The following is a 22,497-nucleotide window of genomic DNA, read 5'->3' as shown; positions in this document are numbered from 1 at the left end:
AATGAAATTATAATACTCCGTAACACCATACACAAAAATAAACTCAAAATGGATTAGAGACCTAAATATAAGACTGGACACTATAAAACTCTTAGAGGAAAACATAGGAAGAACACTCTTTGACATAAATCACAGCAAGATCTTTTTTAATCCACCTCCTACAGTAATGGAAATAAAAACAAAAATAAACAAATGGGACCTAATGAAACTTCAAAGCTTTTGCACAGCAAAGGAAACCATAAACAAGACGAAAAGACAACCCTCAGAATGGGAGAAAATATTTGCAAACGAATCAATGGACAAAGGATTAATCTCCAAAATATATAAACAGCTCATTCAGCTCAATATTAAAGAAACAAACACCCCAATCCAAAAATGGGCAGAAGACCTAAATAGACATTTCTCCAAAGAAGACATACAGACGGCCACGAAGCACATGAAAAGCTGCTCAACATCACTAATTATTAGAGAAATGCAAATCACAACTACAATGAGGTATCACCTCACACCAGTTAGAATGGGCATCATCAGAAAATCTACAAACAACAAATGCTGGAGAGGGTGTGGAGAAAAGGGAACTCTCTTGCACTGTTGGTGGGAATGTAAATTGATACAGCCACTATGGAGAACAATATGGAGCTTCCTTAAAAAACTAAAAATAGAATTACCATATGACCCAGCAATCCCACTACTGGGCATATACCCAGAGAAAACCGTAATTCAAAAAGACACATGCACCCGAATGTTCATTGCAGCACTATTTACAATAGCCAGGTCATGGAAGCAACCTAAATGCCCATCAACAGACGAATGGATAAAGAAGTTGTGGTACATATATACGATGGAATATTACTCAGCCATAAAAAGGAACGAAATTCAGTCATTTGTTGAGACGTAGATGGATCTAGAGACTGTCATATAGAGTGAAGTAAGTCAGAAAGAGAAAAACAAATATCGTATATTAACGCATGTATGTGGAACCTAGAAAAATGGTACAGATGAGCCGGTTTGCAGGGCAGAAGTTGAGACACAGATGTAGAGAACAAACGTATGGACACCAAGGGGGGAAAACTGCGTTGGGGTGGGGATGGCGGTGTGCTGAATTGGGTGATTGGGATTGACATGTATAAAGTGATGTGTATAAAATTGATGACTGATTAAAAAAAAAAAAAAAAAGAGACCCAGTAAAAGACAAAAGTTAAAAAAAAAAAATGAGGATAGTAATAATGGCACCTACTTCTTAGGGCTGTCGTGAGCATTAAATGAGATGATATATTAAAAAAAAAAAAAAAAAAAGAGAGAGAGAGGCAGCTCTATTTGTACCACAGGGAAATACCTCCAAAAGAGAGTAAAGTGCAGAGCAGTGTGGGCAGAAGGTCGACAGGACTGTAAAAATATGCTGTATTGTTTACATGTATGCTTGCCGGTGTAGATGCAGAGCCCATCTCTGAAAGAATGAATATGCAATATGGTAACAGTGGCTTTTCTTGGGAAAGACATGGGTGACTCCAAGAAGAGGGAGGGAGGGAGACTCGTCTTTTACTCTGTATGGTGTGACTTTGTTACAGTGTACAACTACTACCCAGTCAGCACATAAAAACAAACAACTCCTATGAGTACCTGAGAGGGGCCACTAGACTATCAGAGCAAGAAAGGAAATATTCAGATGGTTGCGCATGGAGAAAGGACAGAGAACAGGTACTGGCTGCTCAAGAAGGATGTGCAGGAATAAAGAGCTGGTGGAGGAGAGACCTAGGGAAGGAGGATGCTACAAGAGCCCAAGATGCAGTCCCCTGGGGAATGTAATAAGGATTTCAAACTTTTAAAAAACATATAAACAGCAGAAGTCTTTTCTAGTAACATGTGAAACCTCAAAAAATAAAGTAGATAAAAAAAGCACTGTATTATATAAATGTATTTTATAAGCTCAAATTTAAACATTTCCTTCAAACAATGAGTATAATTATGCTCTCCTGAAAACATAAATGTGAAATGGGGAGTGTGGAGGAATAGCTCTGGAAAACCTTAAAATCCACGGAGATGGCAAAAGAAGGTTTAAGCCAAGATCTGCCCCAAAGAGAATGAACATGGATTACAAGTGAGTGCACCAGCGACCTCCAGCATGTCAAATTTGGTATATGACATGTTCAAGTGTATTTTTCTTTTAATCTACTTTAATTGCTTTGAAAGCTGGACTAAAAAATGAAATTTGAACGTAATGTTTGTGTAATCTGGGAAACAGTAAAGAACACAGTTTGAAAACCACTGGCCTAAAAAGACTACATATGATGAAAACCCATGAAATTTACTGAGAAGCTAGATTTTGTGATGGCATGGCTCCAATTAAGCCTTATTTTCAGACACGCAGGTGTTCTCCTACAGCTTTTCTTATCTCCATCTCCTTCCTCCCACAGTTTCTGCCCTAGACCTCTGTACCCCAAAAAACAACAGCTCTCAACCCCAGTCACAAGGCTACCTCCCCTGCTCTGATGACCACCACCCTTCGCACTTGGCCCCAAAGCCCTTTTGCAGCCATTAGGATGACATGATACTGATGAACACAAGTCCATCATCAGATCAGCCCTCTGTTGGTCTGCACAACTAGATATGTAGGGCTTGTGTTGACTGACACCTTCATTTTTGCTATCATTATTAAAAACAATAAAAATAAATCCTGGAATGGGAAAAAAAAGTTATAAAGGTCTTAATTGGGAAAACTGATGAAATTTTAGAATATGGACTATGGAATAGATAATGGCATGTTTCAACATTAAATTTACTGATTTTGATAACTGTATTGTAATTATGTAAGAGAAAACACATGCTGAAGTATCCAGGGCAAAGAGGCATGATGTCTCCACTTTATTCTCAAATGATTCAGAAAAAACACATTATACATACATTCAGAATGTTACAGCAAACAAGTGGCGAATCCGTGTAAAGGGGACACAGGATTTATATGTATTATTTTCCTTAAGTTTGAACTTATATGAAAATAAAACATTAAAAAATTATAACACAGATGCTAACATTTATTGACGTCTACTTCCTACAACTTTATAGGCAGTATCTCTTAATCCTTTTACAATCCTATAAAACAGGTACTATTACTGCTGTCACTTTACAATTATAGATGTTATAGAAACGTTTCCCAGCGTCACAGTGCTGAGTGGAAACAAGATTTGACCCTAAAATCTGTTCCATTCAGAGCCAAAGCTCCTAAACGTTGCATAGCTTGCCACCCTTATTGAATAATCTTTCCCTCCCAACCTTATCACACAAGCCACTATTTGGGTTCAGAGCACTGTTATTCATTAAAATATCAGAAAATGTATTCTTTCCCCATACCTCAGGGGATCAGAGATCCATCACTGAAGTCAGGGCTAGAAATGAAAACTTCATCAAAGCCATCAGCACCAACATCAAGAACCCAGAAACCAACCTATGACCAATAACCTTCCTTTAAAAAACCAAACCTTGAAAAACAGTCAGCTCTGTTGCACCGAGGTAGGTCCCTTTTTTTTTTTTTTTGCCCCACAGCACAGCATGCAGGATCTTAGTTCCCCAACCAAGGATCGAACTCGTGTCCGCTGCAGCGGAAGCACGGAATCTTAACCATTGGACCGCCAGGGAAGTCCCGAGGTATGGCTAATTTTATTGACAGCGCACAATGAAAAGATTTTCAACTATACTAACTTTACATAAAACTCATGCTAATGGGTTATCTTCCCTAGAGAAACTGAAAGCTCAACACCAAAGATCTATTCTACAAGACTGCTGCTCAAGAATCTTACTGCATTCTAGCCAGGACAGTGGTGGAACCATGGGCCAAGCACCAGGGCATGGGAACAGCCCCACTGTACAGAATGGGATGCCTGAATACCCCTCAGGAAAACAGAAAGATCCTTCTTATACCAATACAGGGGGCTGTATACCCTCTCTTAAAACACAAACTAGCTACCAACGGAGTTTTCTAGAAGAACTTTCTATGTTCTCATCTGCCCTCAGGTGGTTGTGAAACCACAATATAACATCCATGGTTAAATGTACAAAGTTAGTTCCTAGTTAGTTAGAGTTGGGAGAGTTATGTAGGCAGGATCCTAACACCTGCTACATAAAACTATAAAGGACTCATTTTCAAGTCACAATCAGCAAATAAGAACAAAGCAAAAGAGAAAAAAATAACTTAGCTGTATCAAGTTTCTAATTCTGAGGAATAGTAAAATCTCATTAACGTTGGACCAATTCCTTCTGAATTTCTAGACACTCAGATATGTGCTTCCTACTTGGTGTGAAGTTAAGAAAATAAGATATGAACTTTGGTATTTATGATAAAATATTATGTAATACAGACATGATGGAAATATAATTTTTAACAACTCATTTCACTTTACTTATTAGAACTCTTCTATGCTTAGTTTATAGTAATCCATAAAATCACTTTTAAGAATGGGTGAACACTATGGAAGTCATCTAGTTATTACAGCATACTACTCACTTATACTGATTTTTAAAATAAAGAAACTGTAAATGAAAGCAATCCTTTACTTATTCACTCAAATACCTGTCCACCTGCTATTCTCTCAAACTTACGTTACACAACTAGCGTTTTTTCTAACGTTCATTTCTGTTCATGTGCTTTGGTTTGGCCTTTTGATTCAGCCTTTTGAGATAACTATGATTCTTTAATGTATGTGTGTCATCGATAATTTTCCCTTCTTCTTGCTTGTTGATCATGATTTCGATACATGTACCTTCTCTTTGTTCAGTGGGAAAGAGGCAGGTTCAGAGCCCTGGGAAGACTAAACTTCCCATAAGTGAATATCATCAATTAGTTAACAATAACAACAATACTAGCAATAATAGTTATTATAGATAATTAGTACATACCAAATGTTATTATGTGCCAAGCACCGTTTCAAGCATTTTACAAGCAATATTCACTGATTCTTTCTAATAACCTTATGAGGTAAGTACTACTATTATGTACATTTTCTAAATGAAAAAAGTGAGACATTAGAAAAGCTATAAAATGGGGCATTGGATTTGACTTCAAGTGGAGGTCCATACTCTTAACTACTAAGACACACTACCTCTCAATTTTGAAGCACATAAGTAATAAATGGTACTTCATTCCAATAGTTTGAAGTGACAGTTCAGACTTTTAGATTAAAAGTAAGTCAGCTTAGTAAATGTAAAATCTTTCTTCTTTTACCTTTTAAAAAATAAATGAGATTGTACTATACTTGATGCCTAAGAAGCACAGCTCCTTAGTGAAACCCTTAGGCAGGTTTGTTTTCGGAAACGATTCAGGGAAGGTAGGTCTGCCCTCAGGCAGGTGGCTGGAACCAAGTGGGACTGGTGCAGGTACCTGAATGCGCTGAGGTGAGGCTACCGCAGAATCAGTGGAGATTATCTGGATGCGCGGGGAGGGGCTGGTCATCCCTGGAGATTCCGGCCGAGAAGTCTGTGTACGTGGTACCTGTGGGTGAGAAGCGGGCTGGATCACAAGGGGGCTCAGAAAGATGCCCAGTGGTGGTTTGAGGACCATGCCTCTTGCTTTCACTGTGGCTTTGAGTGATAAAATTGTATAGTTTTCGATGACAAAGGAATCAATGAGATATTTCCACAGAATGATCCTGAGAAACAGCTAAAATAGCTGTTTCTAATGTTGAAAATGCAAGAAAAAATGAAAGGTATTTTCAGGTCTGCTCTGCACAGCATCAATAAAATAAAAAGCTACCAAAATAACTTCTTAGAGATCATCTTTGAATTTTTTTCACTGTCTCTAAAGCCAGCTATAAAGCACTCCTTTAAGATGACAGTTTCCAGAAGACAGGCTCTCACAATACTGTTGAGGATGGCAAACAACCAGAATTACACTCGAAACTACTGGGATTAATACTTGTGAAAGAGTCTGGCAACCTCCCACCCTCACTGTGATAAAATCGGAAAAAGCTCATCAATAACACAAGGTCAATACCCACTAAAGTCAAGTTTCAAGGTTCTGAATGGTCACTTGGGCACCTGAAGTGAGCAGATATTATTTTTCCTTGAATAAAAGTATATCATGAACCAATGCTTTTCAAACTTCAAAAAAACAAAAAAACAAAAAACAAAAAAAGGAAAAAGAAGGAGAAGAAGAGGAGGAGGAGGAAGCAACGCTTCCCACTTCATTCTATGAGGTTGGTATTACCTGATACCAAAACCAGACAGACACCACAAGAAAACTACAGATCAATATTCCTTATGAATATAGATGCAACAATCTGCAACAAAACCCTAGCAAAATGAATCCAGTAGCATATAAAGAATCATACACTATGACTAAGTGGGATTTATCCCAGGAATGCAAGGTTGGCTCAGCATATGAATCAAACAATGTAACACACCCAAAAACAGAGGACAAAAGCCAAATGATCATCTCAACGTACAAATGAAGCATTTGACAAAATTCAACACTCTTTCATGATAAAAACACTCAACAAAATAAGAACAGAAGTACTGGGCTTACCTGGTGGCACAGTGGTTAAGAATCCACCTGCCAATGCAGGGGACACGGGTTTGAGCCCTGGTCTGGGAAGATCCCACATGCTGAGGAGCAACTAAGCCCGTGCACCACAATTACTGAGCCTGTGCACCACAGCTACTGAAGCCCGCATGCCTAGAGCCTGTGCTCTGCAACAAGAGAAGCCACTGAAATGAGAAGCCTGTGCACGGCAACGAAGGGTAGCCCCCGCTCACCGCAACTAGAGAAAGCCTGCTTGCAGCAGCAAAGACCCAATGCAACCAAAAATAAAATAAATAAATTTAAAAAAAAAGAATAGAGTACTGATATTCTATCAATCTGATAATGAGTATCTATAAAATACAGCTAACATAATACTTAGTGATGGAAGACTGAAAGCTTTCTCCTAAGATCAGGAACAAGACAAAGATGTCTGCTTTCACCATGTCTACTTGATACTGTACTGGAAGTTCTAGACAGGGCAATTAGGAAAGAAAAATAAACAAAAGCAGCCAGATTTGGAAAGAAGGAAAACTATCTCTACTTGCAGATGATACGATCTTGTACACAGAAAATCCGAAAGAAACCACAGAAAAACTATTAGCGCTAGTAAATGAGTTTCAAGGTTGCAGAATACAAGATCAACATATAAAAATAAGTTATCTTTCTATAAGTTAGCAAAGAGCAATCAGAAAATAAAATTAAAGAAACAATCCCACTGACCATAGCATCAAACACAAGAAAATACTTAGGAATAAATTTAACAAAAGTGTAGTATTTGTATACTGAAAACTACAAAACATTGTTGAAAGAAATTAAAGAAGACCTAGATGACATCTGTGTTCATGGATCAGAAGATTTAATATTGTTAAGATGACAATACTACACAAATTGATCAACAGATTTAATATAGTTGCTATCAAAATTCTAGCTGCCTACATTGCATAAATTGACAAGCTCATCCTAAAATTCATGGAAATGCAAGGGACCCAGAATAGCCAAACAATCCTGAAAAAGAACAAAGTTGGAGGACTCACACTTCCTGGCTTCAAAACTTATTATAAAGCTACAGTAATCAAAACTGTTGGCAATGGCATAAAAACAGACACAATGACCAACAAAACAGAACAAACAGCCCAGAAATAAACCCTCCCATATGTGGTCAGATGACTTTTGACAAAAGTGGCATGGCAATTCAATTAGGAAAGAACAGTATTTTCAACAAATGGTGATGGAACAACTGGACACAACATAGAAGAATGAAACTGGACCCCTCCCTCCTACTATATGGAAAACAATTAACTCAAGAGAGAGAATTCTGGGAAGATGGTGGAGTAGGAAACACCAGGAATCTCTTTCCCTACCTAGACCACAACTGCACTGGTGGAATCTGTCTGATGTAACTATTTTGAAACTCAGGAGTCTACTGGAGGCTTGCAATTTCCAGGGGAAGCCTTGGACCATAAACTGCAGTTAATTTTGGTCAACTCCAGTTCCTAGCACAGTAGCAGCAGCTACCCATTCCCCACCTCTACCCTATATCAGGCAGCTGTGCACATGTTCCAGAAGCAGCTTGCACACAGCTTGTGGGAGCCAGGGCGGGCAAAAAGGGCCCTTGTCCTCCAAATACTGGGGATCTGTGCTTCAATCACTGATTGCTTCCTCTGATCCCAGAGGTGCAGACAAAGAAGGGGTACCCATGGTCTTTGTACTTCCTCCTCCTGTTGCAAGCCCCTCCGTTTCTGCTGAAGTGATTTCCAGGGGACTTAAAAGACTGGATTGCTTCCCCCACCTCCCCATTTTTCTCTTTATCCTCTATTGGGAACCAGACATTAAAGACAAGGACATTCAAAACTAACTGCATATACAGGGACAGTTAGAAAGTAAATACACATGCTCAGAGAAAGGCACAGGTTTAGAAAAGACCCTAGAAAAGACCTTAAGTTTACATGTCAGGATGCTCCTTGGAAGAGAAACAGCTTACAACAAAAACAACAAAGTAACAAAAAACAGTAAATATTTGGAAAAGGAGAGAATCTGACTTGCAGAGTTACCACATTATTAGATTTAAATGTCCAGATTCAAATGTTGTTTCAACAACAACAACAAAACCACATGGCATACAAAGAAACAAAAAATTATGATCCATTCAAAGGAAAAAAAAAATCAACATAAGTTATCCCTGAAAAAGATCTCATGTCAAATGTATTAGACAAAGACTGAACTAAAGGAAGACGTGGAAAACTCAGAAAATGATGTATGAACAAAATGGAAATACCAATAAACAGATAGAAAACCTAGAAAGAAACCAAAAAAATTTTTTTGGAGCTGAAAACTACAATAACTGAAATGAAAAATTCACTGAAAGGATTCAAAGGAAGATTTGAACAAGCAGATGAATCAGTTACCTTGATAGAAATTAGTGAGTCTGAGGAACAGAAAGAAAAAAGATTGAAGAAAACTGACCAGTGCCTATGAGGCCTACAGGATACCAAAAAGTAGACCAACATAGCATTGTGGGAGCCTGGAGGACAAAAAGGGGAGTGAGCAAAGAATATTTGAAGAAATAATGTCTGAAAACTTCCCAAATTTGATCAAAGACATGAACATAAACATCCAAGCTCACCAAACTCCAAGTAATAGGAAAAGAGACCGAAATCAAGACATTATAATCAAACTTTCAAAAGACAAGAAGAGAACATCTTGAAAACAGTAAGAGAGAAGCAAATTATCACATACGAAGGACCTGCAATTAGATTTCTCATGAGAAACTTTGGAGGCCAGAAGGCAGTTGGCCAATACAGTCAAAGTGCTCAAAGAAAAGAAACCTGTCAACCCAAAATACTATGCCTGGCGAAACTGTCCTTCAAAAGTGAGGGAGTTGGGCTTCCCTGGTGGCGCAGTGGTTGAGAATCTGCCTGCCAATGCAGGGGACACGGGTTCGAGCCCTGGTCTGGGAAGATTCCACATGCCACGGAGCAACTGGGCCCGCGAGCCACAATTACTGAGCCTGCACGTCTGGAGCCTGTGCTCCGCAACAAGAGAGGCCACGATGGTGAGAGGCCCGCGCACCGCGATTAAGAGTGGTCCCCACTTGCCACAACTAGAGAAAGCCCTCGCACAGAAACAAAGACTCAACACAGTCATAAATAAATAAATAAAAGACTGTGAATTTTTTCAAAAAAAAAAAAGCAAACTGGGCTATTCATTTCAGTAACAGTCAAGTGGTCTTAGTTTGCATTCAATTTCCAATCAGTTTCTCAATCTATTAAAAAAAAAAAACTGAGGGAGTTTATAATTAAAATGGCAAAAGTTAAAGATAAAGAGAGGATTCTAAAGGCAGCAAGAGAAAAACAGAGTTAATTTTATAAGGGAACCCCCATAAGGCTATCTGCTGATTTCTCTACAGAAATGCTACAGGCCAGAAGGGAGTGGCAAGATAAATTCTAAGTCCTAAAAGGGAAAACCCTGCAACCTAGGATACTCTACACAGCAAGATTATCATTAGAATAGAAGGAGAGTCAAAGAATTTCTCAGACAAGCAAAAACTAAAAGAATATGGCAATACTAAACTTTTAACCTAAAAGAAATATTAAAAAATCTTCTCTAAATAAGAAAAAAGCAAAAAAAAAAAAAAAAAAAAGCAGCAGCAGCAAGAATCTATAGGAAAGAAAAAAAAAACCACAATTGGGGCCTTCCCTGGTGGCGCAGTGGTTAAGAATCCGCTTGCCAATGCAGGGAACAGGGGTTCAAGCCTGGTCCAGGAAGATTCCATATGCCGCAGAGCAACTAAGCCCGTGTGCCACAACTACTGAGCCTGCGCTCTGGAGTCCGCATGCCGCAACTACCAAAGCCCACATGCCTAGAGCCCATGCTCCTTAACAAGAGAAGCCACTGCAATAAGCCCACGCACCACAACAAAGAGTACCCCCCACTTGCTGCAACTAGAGAAAGCCCATCTACAGCAATGAAGACCCAACACAGCCAAAAATAAATAAATAATAAATAAATAACTTACTTTAAAAAAAACTTAATTGGAAAATAGATCACTTAAATAAGCCAGTACGCAGATTAAAAAATTTAAAAAAAATTTTTTTGGGTGAAAGTGATAACTACAATGAACAGCAACAGCATAAACATGAAGATATAAAAGAGGACATAAAAATCATAAAGTGTGGGGAAGGGAGTAAGAAATTGTAGATTTTTTTTTTTTTAAGAATGTATTTGGAGTCTATATGACAACCAGTCTAAAACAAGTAGATACAGTAACAGGTTAGCATACCTGAAAAACAGGTAAACCACAAATCAAAAACATTATTCACAAAAACCAAAAAGAAGAAAACACAAGCATAATATAAAAGAAAACCATCAAACCACAAAAGGAAAAACAAAAAAAAGGAACAAAGAAAAAATATAAAATCAACTGGAAAACATTTTTTTAAATTTATTTATTTATTTATTTACTCATGGCTGTGTTGGGTCTTCGTTTCTGCGCGAGGGCTCTCTCCAGTTGTGGCAAGTGGGGGCCACTCTTCATCGCGGTGCATGGGCCTCTCACTATCGCGGCCTCTCTTGTTTCGGAGCACAGGCTCAGTAATTGTGGCTCATGGTCCTAGCCGCTCTGCGGCATGTGGGATCTTCCCAGACCAGGGCTTGAACCCGTGTCCCCTGCATTAGCAGGCAGATTCTCAACCACTGCGCCACCAGGGAAGCCCCTGGAAAACATTTACAATGGCAATAAATATATATCTATTAATAATTACCGGGGCTTCCCTCGTGGCGCAGTGGTTGAGAATCTGCCTGCCAATGCAGGGGACATGGGTTCAAGCCCTGGTCTGGGAAGATCCCATGTGCCGTGGAGCAGCTAAGCCCATGAGCCACAATTACTGAGCCTGTGCGTCTGGAGCCTGTGCTCCGCAACAAGAGAGGCCGCGATAGTGAGAGGCCCGCGCACCGCGATGGAGAGTGGCCCCCGCTTGCCGAAACTGGAGAAAGCCCTCGCACAGAAATTAAGACCCAACACAGCCATAAATAAATAAATAAATAAATAATCATTAGAAAAAAGAATAATTACCTTAAATGTCAATGGATTATATGCCCCCATCAAATGACATAGAGTGGTAGACTGGATAATAAAATAAGAGCCTACAGTATGCTACCTACAAGGAACCCTTTAGAGCGAAGAACACACATAGATTGAAAGTGAAGGGATGGAAAAAGATATTTCGTGCAAACGGAAATGAGAAGAAAGCAGGGGCAGCAATACTCATACGAGACAAAAGAGACTTTAAAACAAAATCCATAAAGAAAGACAAAGAAGGACACTATATAATGATAAAAGGATCAATACAAGAAGAGGCTATTACACTCATTAACATAGGCACCCAATATAGGAGCACCTATATACATAAAACAAATACTAACAGATATAAATGGAGACACTGATGAGAACACAGTAATAGTAGGAAAATTTAACACCTCACTGACATCAATGGACAGATCGTCCAGACAGAAAATCAATAAGGCAACAGAGATCCTAAATGACACAATAGAACAGTTAGACTTAATTGATACTTTCAGGACATTACATCAAAAAAACCCAGAATACATATTCTTTTCAAGTGCACATGGAACTTTCTCTAGGATAGACCACATACTAGGACACAAAACAAGTCTCAACAAATTTAAGAGGACAGAAATCATTTCAAGCATCTTTTCTGACCACAATGGCAGCATGAAACTAGAAATCAACCACAGAAAGAGAAATGAGAAAAAAAAACGATTACATGGAGACTAAACAACATGCTACTAAAAAATCAATAGGTCAACGATGAAATCAGAACATACCTTGAAATAAATGACAATGAAAATACAACCATACAAAATCTATGGGATGCAGCAAAAACTCTTTAGAGGGAAGTTCAAAGCAATACAGGCTTTCCTCAAAAAACAAGAAAAATCTCAAATAAGCATCCTAACCTGCCATCTAAAAGAATTAGAAAAAGGAGAACAAACAAAACCTTAAGTCAGCAGAAGGAACAAAATAATAAAGACCAGAGAGGAAATAAATAGAGATTAAAAAAAACAACAGAAAAAGAACAATCAAACCAAGAGCTGGGTTTTTGAAAGGGTAAACAAAATCTACAAACCTCTAGCCAGGCTCACCATAAAGAAAATAGAGAGGACCCAATAAACAAAATAAATGAAAGAGGACAAGTAACAACTGATACCACAGAAATACAAAAAAACCATATAGAAATACAATTATATGTCAACAAATTGGACAACCTAGAAGAAATGGACAAGTTTCTAGAAACATACAGCCCACCAAAACTGAATCGAGAAGAAATAATTTGAACAGACTGATTACTAGACGTGAAATAGAATCCGTAATTTAAAAACTCTCTGCAAACAAAAGTCCAAGACCAGATGGCTTCACTGGAGAATTCTACAAAACATTAAAAGAACTAACACCAATCCTTCTCAAACTCTTCCAAAAGAGTGAAGAGGAGGGAGCACTCCCAAAGTCGTTCTAGAAAGCCACCTCACCCTGATGTCAAAACCAGACAAAGACACCACCAAAAAAGAAAATTACAGGCCAATATCTTTGATGAATACAGATGCAAAAATTCTCAACAAAATATTAGCAACTGAATCCAACAATACATAAAAAAAGATCATACACCACAACCAAGTTGGATTCATCCCAGGGTCACAAGAATGGTTCAACATACACAAATGAATCAATGTGATACACCACATCAACAAAAGAAAAGACAAAACCACACGATCATCTCAATAGATGCAGAAAAAGCATTTGAAAAATTCAACATCCATTCATAATAAAAACTCTTGCCAACGTAGGTATAGAGGGAACATACCTCAACATAATAAAAGCTACTTATGACAAACCCACAGCTGACATAATACTCAATGGTGAAAAGCTGAAAGCCTTCCTGCTAAAATCTGGAACAAGGCAAGGATGCCCACTCTTACCACCTCTATTCAACAAGTTTTGGAAGTCCTAGCCACAACAATCAGACAAGAAAAAGAAATAAAAGGTATCCAAATTGGAAGGAAGAGGTAAAATTGTCATTATATGCAGATGACGTGATACTAAGATACAGAAGACCCTCAAGACTCCACATAAAAACTACTAGAAGAAAAAAAAAAAACTACTAGAAGTGATAAGTGGATTCAGCAAGGTAGCAGGATACAAGGTTAACATACATAAATCAGTTGCATTTCTTTACACTAGCAATAAAATATTAGAAAGGGAAAGTAAAAAAACAAAAACAAAAACCTTTAAAAATCACATTAAAAAGTAAAATACTTAGGAATAAACCTGACCAAGGAGGTGAAAGACTTACATGCTGAGAACTATAAAACAATGATAAAGGAATTCAAAGATAATACAAAGAAATGGAAAGATATCCCATGTTCTCGGATTGGAAGAATTAATATTGTTAAAATGGCCACACTACCCAAAGCAATCTACAGATTTAATGCAATCCTTATCAAATTACCCATGACATTTTTCACAGAACTAGAACAAATACTCCTATAATTTTTATGGAACCATAAAAGACCCAGAACTGCCAAAGCAATCCTGAGGAAAAAAGAATAAAGCTGGAAGCATAACCCTCCCAGATTTCAGCCAATACTACAAAGCTTCAGTAATGAAAATCTCATGATACTGGCACAAATACAGACATATGGATCAACCAGAAATAAACCCACACACCTACGGCCAATTAATCTTCGACAAAGGAGGCAAGAATACACAATGAAGAAAAGACTCTTCACCAAGTGGTGTTGGGAAAGCTGGGCAGCCGCATGTAACTCAACAAAGTTAGAACACTCCCTCACACCCTACACAAAAATAAACTCAAAATGGCTTAAAGACATATATAAGACATGACACCATAAAACTCCTAGAAAAGAACATAGGCAAAACATTCTCTGACATAAATCGCAGCAATGTTTTCTTAGGTCAGTCTCCCAAGACAACAGAAATAAAAACAAAAATAAATAAGCTTTTGCACAGCAAAGTATACCATAAACAAAACAAAAAGACAACCTGTGGACTGGGAGAAAATACTTGCAAATGATGTGACTGACAAGGGCTTAATTTCCAAAATATACAAACAGCTCATACAACTCAATAACAGTAAAAGGCAAACAACCCAATCAAAAAATGGGCAGAAGACCTAAACAGATATTTCTCCAAAGAAGACCATACAGTTGGCCAATAGGCACACGAAAAGATGCTCAACATTGCTAATTATTAGAGAAATGCAAATCAAAACTATAATGAGGTATCACCTCACACTAGTCAGAATGGTCATCATTAAAAAGTCTATAAATAGGGCTTCCCTGGTGGCACACTGGTTAAGAATCTGCCTGCCAATGCAGGGGACAGGGGTTCGAGGCCTGGTCCGGGAAGATCCCACATGCCTCGGAGCAACTAAGCCTGTGCGCCACAACTACTGAGCCTGTGCTCTAGAGTCTGCAAGCCACAACTGCTGAGCCCACGTGCCTAGAGCCCATGCTCCACAAGAGAAGCCACTGCAATGAGAAGCCTGCGCACCGCAATGAAGAGTAGCCCCCGCTCGCCGCAACTAGAGAAAGTCCCTGGGCAGCAACAAAGACCCAACGCAACCAAAAATAAAAATAAATAAAATTTTAAAAAAAGGTCTACAAATAATAAATGCTGGAGAGGGTGTGGAGAAAAGAGAACCCTCCTACACTGTTGGTGGGAATGTAAATTGGTGCAGCTACTGTGGAAAACAGCACGGAGGTTTGTTAAAAAACTAAAATAAAGAGTTGCCATATGATCCAGCAACCACACTGCTAGGCATGTATCTGGTGAAAACTCTAATTCGAAAAGAAACATCACCCCAATGTTCACATCAACACTATTTACAATAGCCAAGACATGGAAGCAACCTAAATGTACATCGACAGATGAATGGATAAAGAAGATGCAGTATATATATATAGTGGAATACAACTCAGCCATAAAAAAGAATGAAATAATGCCATTTGCAGCAACATGGATGGACCTAGAGATTATCATACTAAGTGAAGTAAGTGAGAAAGAGAAAGAGAAATAGCATATGATATCAATTATATGTGGAATCTTTAAAAAAATGATACAAATGAACTTATTTACAAAACAGAAGCAGACTCACAGACATAGAAGACAGACTTATGGTTACCAAAGGGGAAGGGGATAAATTAGGAGTTTGGGATTAGCAGATACAAGTGTCAATGAAAATAATCAATAAAGAATCTATAGTAAGAAGAGTTTTATTTGAGCCAAACTAAGGACAAGCCCAGAAGCCAGCTTCCCAGATTACTCTGAGAAGCTCCTCTGGAGAAGCATGGTTTCCAGCACAGTTTTATATCTTGTCAGAACAAAGAACATTACATTTCTTCAAGGATTAAAAACAAAAAACCCCACAAAGATCAGAGATCAGTAAGTCAGCATGGCCTTGGCAACCTGGGAAGGGAGTTTTATCATCAAAGAAGGCCCAGCATTGGCGCCTCAGGAAGAGAGGAATCTTTATTTTTAACATGGACATTGTTTACTTCTGGTCAGTGTGCCCTTTTCTTTAATAATTAAAGCAGATGTACAATGTATGTTTGATAGGCCACAAACAGGCTATTTTAGTTAGCATAAAATTCGAGTTAACTCATGCATAAGCCAGAATGACTTCCCTGTTATCTCAGTATGTGAAACTTTCTTTTGTCGCAAACTATACACACACACACGCACACACATATATATACCACATATATTTACATATATAAAATAGATAAACAACAAGGTCCTTTTGTATAGCACAGGGAACTATATTCAGTATCCTGTAATAAACCATAATGGAAAAGAATATGAAAAAGAATATATATATAAAAAACTGAATCACTCTGCTGTATGCCAGAAACACAACATTGTAAATCAACTATACCTCAATTAAAATAAATAAATAAATAAATATTTTTAAAACTGAGGGAGAAACCAAGACATTCCCAGATAAACAAAAGGTAAGGGACTTTGTGATCACTAGCCTTGCCCTGCTAGAAATGCTCAAGGGAGTCCTGCAAGGTGAAAGGAAAAAACACTAGGACACTGGAGAAATAAAGATTTCAATACAGGGAAATACATGGGCAATTATAAAAGCTAGTATTATTGTAGTGATGGTTTACAACTATACTTTTTATTTTCTACAAATACATTTAAAGAAAAAAAAAACCCTCAATTATCAGTGTAAGTAAGAGCTAGTATTGTTGTGACTTTAACTCTTGTTTTCTACATAGAAGACTAATGTATTTAAAAGAATTATTAGCTTATGTTTTTGGGCACACAATGTATAAAGATGTAATCTGTGACAACAACAACTGAAAGGGGTGGGGACAGAGTTGTAAAGCAAGAATGTTTTTCTATGTGATTGAAGTTAAGTTGGTATAAATTCAAACTAGAGTGAATCTGTAACTTTAGGATGTTATATGTAATCCCCATGGTAACCATGAAGAAAATAGCTATAGAATATATACAAAAAAATGAGAAATGATTTAAACATTTCAATACCAAAAAAATCAACTAAACATAAAAGAAGACAGGAATGCAGGAAATGAAGGATAGAAAAAGCTGTAAGGCATATATAAAATGAAGAGCAAAATGACAGAAGTCCCTCCTCATTAGTAAATATTTAAATGCAAATGGATTAAACTCTCTAATAAAGAGATAACGGCAGAATATTATAGAGGAACTCTGTTCCAACTGTATGCTGCCTATAAGAGACTCACTTTAGAACCAAAGATACAAATAGACTGAAAATGAAAGGAAAAAGTCCATGCGAATAGAAACCAGAAGACAGCAGAGGTAGCTGTACTAAAATCAAACAAAATAGACTTTAAATTTTAAAGGGTTGTAAGACACAAAGAAGGATACTAATAAGAGGATCAACACAGCAAGAAGATACAACAATCACAAACATTTACACACCTAATAACCAGAAAAATATGTGAAGCCCAAACTGATAGAACTTAAGGAAGAAATGGACAGTTCTGCAATAATAATTGGAGACTTCAACAGCCCAATCTCAGTAATGGACATAACCACTAGATAGAAGATATATGAGGAAATAGAAGACTTAACACAATAAAAACTAACTCTATAGATTGAACACACTATACAGAGCACTCTACTCAGAAACAACAAAGACACATTTTTCTCAAGTACACATGGAACACTCTCCAAGACAGGCCATAAGTTCAGCCACAAATTAAATCTCAACAAATTTTAAAAGACAGATATCATACAAAGTGTCTTCTCCGACCATAACAGGATGAAGTTAGAAATCACCAACAGAAGGAAACTGCAAAAATCGCAAATCTGTGGAAATTAAACAACACATTCTTAAACAGCCAATGGATCAAAGAGGAAATCATGAGGGTAATTATAAAAAACTTAGAGATGAATGGAAACGAAAACACAACGTACCAGAACTTAGGGGACATTGCAAAAGTGGTGTTAAGTGGGAAATTTATGAGCTATAAGTACTTACATTAAAAAAAAAAAAAAAAGATCTCAAATGAGCAACCTAACTTTTACAACTAGAATAAAAAAAGAACAAACTGAATCCAAAGCTGGCAGGAGAAAAGATATAATAAAGACTATAGAAGAGAAAAAAGAAATATAGAAAACAGAAAATCAATGAAACTAAAAATTAATTCTTTGAAAAGATCAACAAAATTGACAAATCTTTAGCTAGATAGACTAAGGAAAAAAAAGAGAAGACCCAAATTACTGAAATCAGAAATCAAAGTGAGGACATTATTAACAATTCTACAGAAATATAAAACATTATAAGAATGATTAATTGTATGCCAACAAATTGGATAACCTAGACAAAATGAACAAACTCCTAGAAACAAGACATACCATGAGTAAATCATGAAGAAATAGAAAACATGAAGAGACCTATAACTACTAAGGAGACTGAATCAATAATTTTAAAAAAAATCTTCCCATAAAGAAAACCCCTGGACCCGAAGGCTTCACTGGTCATTTCTTCCAAACATTTAAAGAAGCATTCTCAAAGTATGTCAAAATACTGAAGAGTAAGGAACACTTCCAAACTCATTTGAGGCCAGCATTACCCTGATACCAAAGCCAGGCAAACACACTACAAGAAAACTACAGACCAATATCCCTCATGAACTCTGATACAAGAATCCTCAGCAAAATACTAGCAAACTTGTATCAGCAGCATATTAAAAAGACTATACTCCATGACCAAGTGGGACTTATTCCTGAAATGCAAGGATGAATCAACACATAAAAATCTACCACTGTAATACACTGCATTAACAGAATGAAGGAAAAAACCCCACAATATCATCTCAATAGAAGGAGAAAAGGCATTTGACAAAATTTATCACCCTTTCATGATAAAACACTCAAGGAATTAGGATAGGAGACTATCTCAACATAATAAAAGCCATGTATGAAAAACCCACAGTAAACATCATAGTCAATGGTGAAAGACGGAAAGCTTTTCCTCTAAGATAAGGAACAAAAGAAGGATGCCTGCTTTCACCTCCTCTACTCAACATTGTACTAGAAGTTCTAGCCAGAGGAATTAGGCAAGCAGAAGAAAGAAAAGGCATCCAAATTGGAAAAGAAGTAAAAGGTAAAAGATTTGTACCTTAAAAACTACAAAACATTGCTAAGAGGAATTAAAGAATAAATGGAAACCTTTTTCATGTTCATGGGATTGGAAGACTTAATATTGCTAGGATGTCAATATTTCCCAAAGTGATTGATAGGTTCAATGCAATTCCTATCAAAATTTCAATGATTTTTTTTTTTTTTTTTGCAGAAATAGAAAAATCCATCCTGAACTTTGTATGGAATCTCAAGGGATCCCAAATAGACAAAACTACCTTGATAAAGAACAAAGCTGGAGGACTCACACTTCCTGATTTCAAGACGTGCTACAAAGCTATAGTCACAAAACTGTGGTACTGGCATAAAGACAGACATACAGACCAAAGGAAAAAAGATTCCAGAAATAAATCATTGCATATAAGGTTATGATTTTTTGACAAGGGAGCCAAGACCATTCAACGGGGAAAAGACATTCTTTTCAACAAACGGTACTAGGAAAACTGGATATTCACATGCAAAAGAATGAAGCTGGACTCTTACCTCACACCATACACAAAAATTAACTCAAAATGGATCAAAGACCTAAGTCTAAGACCTAAAACTATAGAACTCTCAGAAAACATAAGAGAAAAGTATCACACACTGGATTTGGCAATGATTTCATGAATATGACACAAAAGGCACAGGCAACAAAAGAAAAAAAACACACAACTTGAACTTCATAAAAACTTAAAATTTGCGCATCGAAAGACAATATCAACAGAGTAAAAAGGCAACCTACAGAATGAGAGAAAACATTTGCAAATCATGTGTCTGATAAGGCATTGATTTCCGGGTTATATAAAGAACTTCTAAAACTCAACAACGTTAAAAAAAAACTCAACCTGACTAAAAAATGGGCAGAAGATTTGAATAGACATTTCTCCAAAGAAAATACACAAATGGCCAATAAGCACATGAAAGCCTGTTCAACATCACTAATCATTGGGGAAATAAAGATCGAAACTACGAGATACCATCTCATACCCATTAGGATGGCTACTATCAAAAAACAAACAAAAGCAAAAAACAAAACCAAAAAAACACACCCCAGAAAATAACAAGTGTTGGTGAGGATGCAGAGAAATTGGAACCCTTGTGCACTGCTGGTGGGAATATAACAGATGCTATGAAAAACAGGATTGTGGTTCCTTAAAAAATTAAACTAGAGGGCTTCCCTGGTGGCGTAGTGGTTGAGAGTCTGCCTGCCAATGCACGGGACACGGGTTCGAGCCCTGCTCTGGGAGGATCCCACATGCCGCGGAGCAACTGGGCCCGTGAGCCACAGCTACTGAGCCTGCGCGTCTGGATCCTGTGCTCCGCAACAAGAGAGGCCGCGATAGTGAGAGGACCGCGCACTGCGATGAAGAGTGGCCCCCACTTGCCGCAACTAGAGAAAGCCCTCGCACAGAAATGAAGACCCAACACAGCCAAAAATAAATTAAAAAAAAAAATTCCCTTAAAAAAAAAAAATTAAACTAGAATTACCATATGATCTAGCCATTCCACTTCTGGGGATATACACAAAAGAGTTGAAAGCAGTGCCTCAAAGAGAGATTTGTACACACATTTACAGCGGCATTGTTCATAATACTCAAGGGGTGGAAGCAACCCAAGTGTCCATGTACAGATTAATGGATAAGCAAAATGTGGTATATGCATTCAATGGAATATTATTCAGCTTTTTAAAATGAGGAAATTCTGGCACATGCTACAACACAGATGAACTTTGAGGACATTATGCTAAGTGAAATAAGCCAGTCACAAAAAGACGACTATTGTATGATTTCACTTATATGAAGTATTGAAAGTAGTCAAATTCATAGAGATAGAAAGTAGAGTGGTGATTCCTAGGTACTAGGAAAAGCGGGCAATGGGAATTAGTGTTTAACGGGTATAGAGTTTCAGTTTTACAAGATGAAAAGCTATGGAGATCTGGGCTTCCCTGGTGGCGCAGTGGTTGGGAAGCTGCCTGCTAATGCAGGGGACACAGGTTCGAGCCCTGGTCTGGGAAGATCCTACACACTACGGAGCAACTAGGCCCGTGAGCCACAACTACTGAGCCTGCGCATCTGGAGCCTGTGCTCCTCAACAAGAGAGGCTGCGACAGTGAAGAGGCCCGCGCGCTGCGATGAAGAGTGGCCCCCACTTGTCGCAACTAGAGAAAGCCCTCGCACAGAAACGAAGACCCAACACAGCCAAAAATAAAAATAAAAATAAATAAATAAAAGATTACTATTAATTAAAAAAAAAAGTTATGGAGATGGATAGTGGTTAAAGTTGCACAACATTATGAGTGTATTTAATACCACTGACCTGTATACTTAAAAAGTTAAAATGGTAAATTTTATATGTATTTTATTACAATTAAAAAATGGGAAAAAATTAACTTAAAATGGATCAAAGATTTAAATGTAAGAGCTAAAACTATAAAACTCTTAGAAGAAAATATAGGTATAACTCTGTGAACTTGGATTAGGTGATGGTTTACTAGATATGATATCAAAGCATAAGAAACAAAAGAAAAATTAGATGAAGTGGCCATCATCAAAATTAAAAAGTTTTGTGTTTCAAAGGACATCATTTAGAAAGTGGAAAGACACCCTACAAAATGGGAGAAAAATTTTGCAAATCATGTATCTGATACATGGACATGCACATATAGACTATACAGAACTATTATAAGTTAATATTTTTAAAAAACCGAAGAGGCAAAGGAATTGAATAGAAATTTCTCCCAAGAAGATATACAAATGACCAGTAGCATAGGAGATGCTCAACATCATTAGTTATTAAGGAAATTCAATTTAAGCCCACAATGAGATACCACTTCACACCCACTAGGATGGCTACAATCAAAAAGATGAGACTATAACAAGTGTTGGCAAGGATGTGGAAAAACTGGAACTCTAATACACTGCTGGAGGGAATACAGAATGGTACAGCATCTTTGGAAAACAGTGTGGTCAATTCTCAAAGGTTAAACAGAGTTGCCATATAAACCAACACTCCACTCCTAGTTATATACTCAAGAGAAAGACAAACATATGTCTACAAAAATCTTGTGTAGAAATGTTCACATCAGCATTATTTGTAATAGCCCCAAAGTAAAAACAATCAAATATCTATACACTGATGAATGAATAAAGAAAATGTGGTATGTCTATGCAATGGAATATTATTTGGCAATAAAAAGGAATGAAGTACCAATACATGCTACAACATGGATGAAATCAGTCACAAAAGACCATATATTGTATGATTTCATTTA

At 37.4% G+C, this 22,497-nt stretch overlaps 2 protein-coding genes across 5 annotated transcripts in view; one reads left to right on the top strand and one right to left on the bottom strand.

Moving 5' to 3' along the window:
* MRPS25 (mitochondrial ribosomal protein S25) overlaps positions 1–19,419 on the top strand; it is a 70,048-nt gene extending 50,629 nt beyond the window's left edge. Inside the window, exon 5 of the mRNA XM_057555466.1 lies at positions 19,399–19,419. Coding sequence (XP_057411449.1) covers positions 19,399–19,404 — 6 coding nt within the window. The 3' untranslated portion in view covers positions 19,405–19,419. The remainder of the gene's footprint in view (positions 1–19,398) is intronic.
* Positions 1–22,497, bottom strand: part of NR2C2 (nuclear receptor subfamily 2 group C member 2) — an 89,945-nt gene that overhangs the window by 27,231 nt on the left and 40,217 nt on the right. For all 4 annotated transcript variants that reach the window (XR_009009581.1, XM_057555459.1, XM_057555460.1 and 1 more), the window contains one exon: positions 5,372–5,482. Coding sequence is in view for 3 of the 4 variants with exons in the window: in XM_057555459.1 (XP_057411442.1) it covers positions 5,372–5,482 (111 nt within the window). In the remaining variant the exon portion in view is untranslated. The remainder of the gene's footprint in view (positions 1–5,371; positions 5,483–22,497) is intronic.

This window comes from Balaenoptera acutorostrata, chromosome 10 (assembly GCF_949987535.1).
Source record: "Balaenoptera acutorostrata chromosome 10, mBalAcu1.1, whole genome shotgun sequence".
Lineage (NCBI taxonomy): Eukaryota > Metazoa > Chordata > Mammalia > Artiodactyla > Balaenopteridae > Balaenoptera > Balaenoptera acutorostrata.
This window is presented reverse-complemented; position numbering and strand designations above follow the sequence as displayed.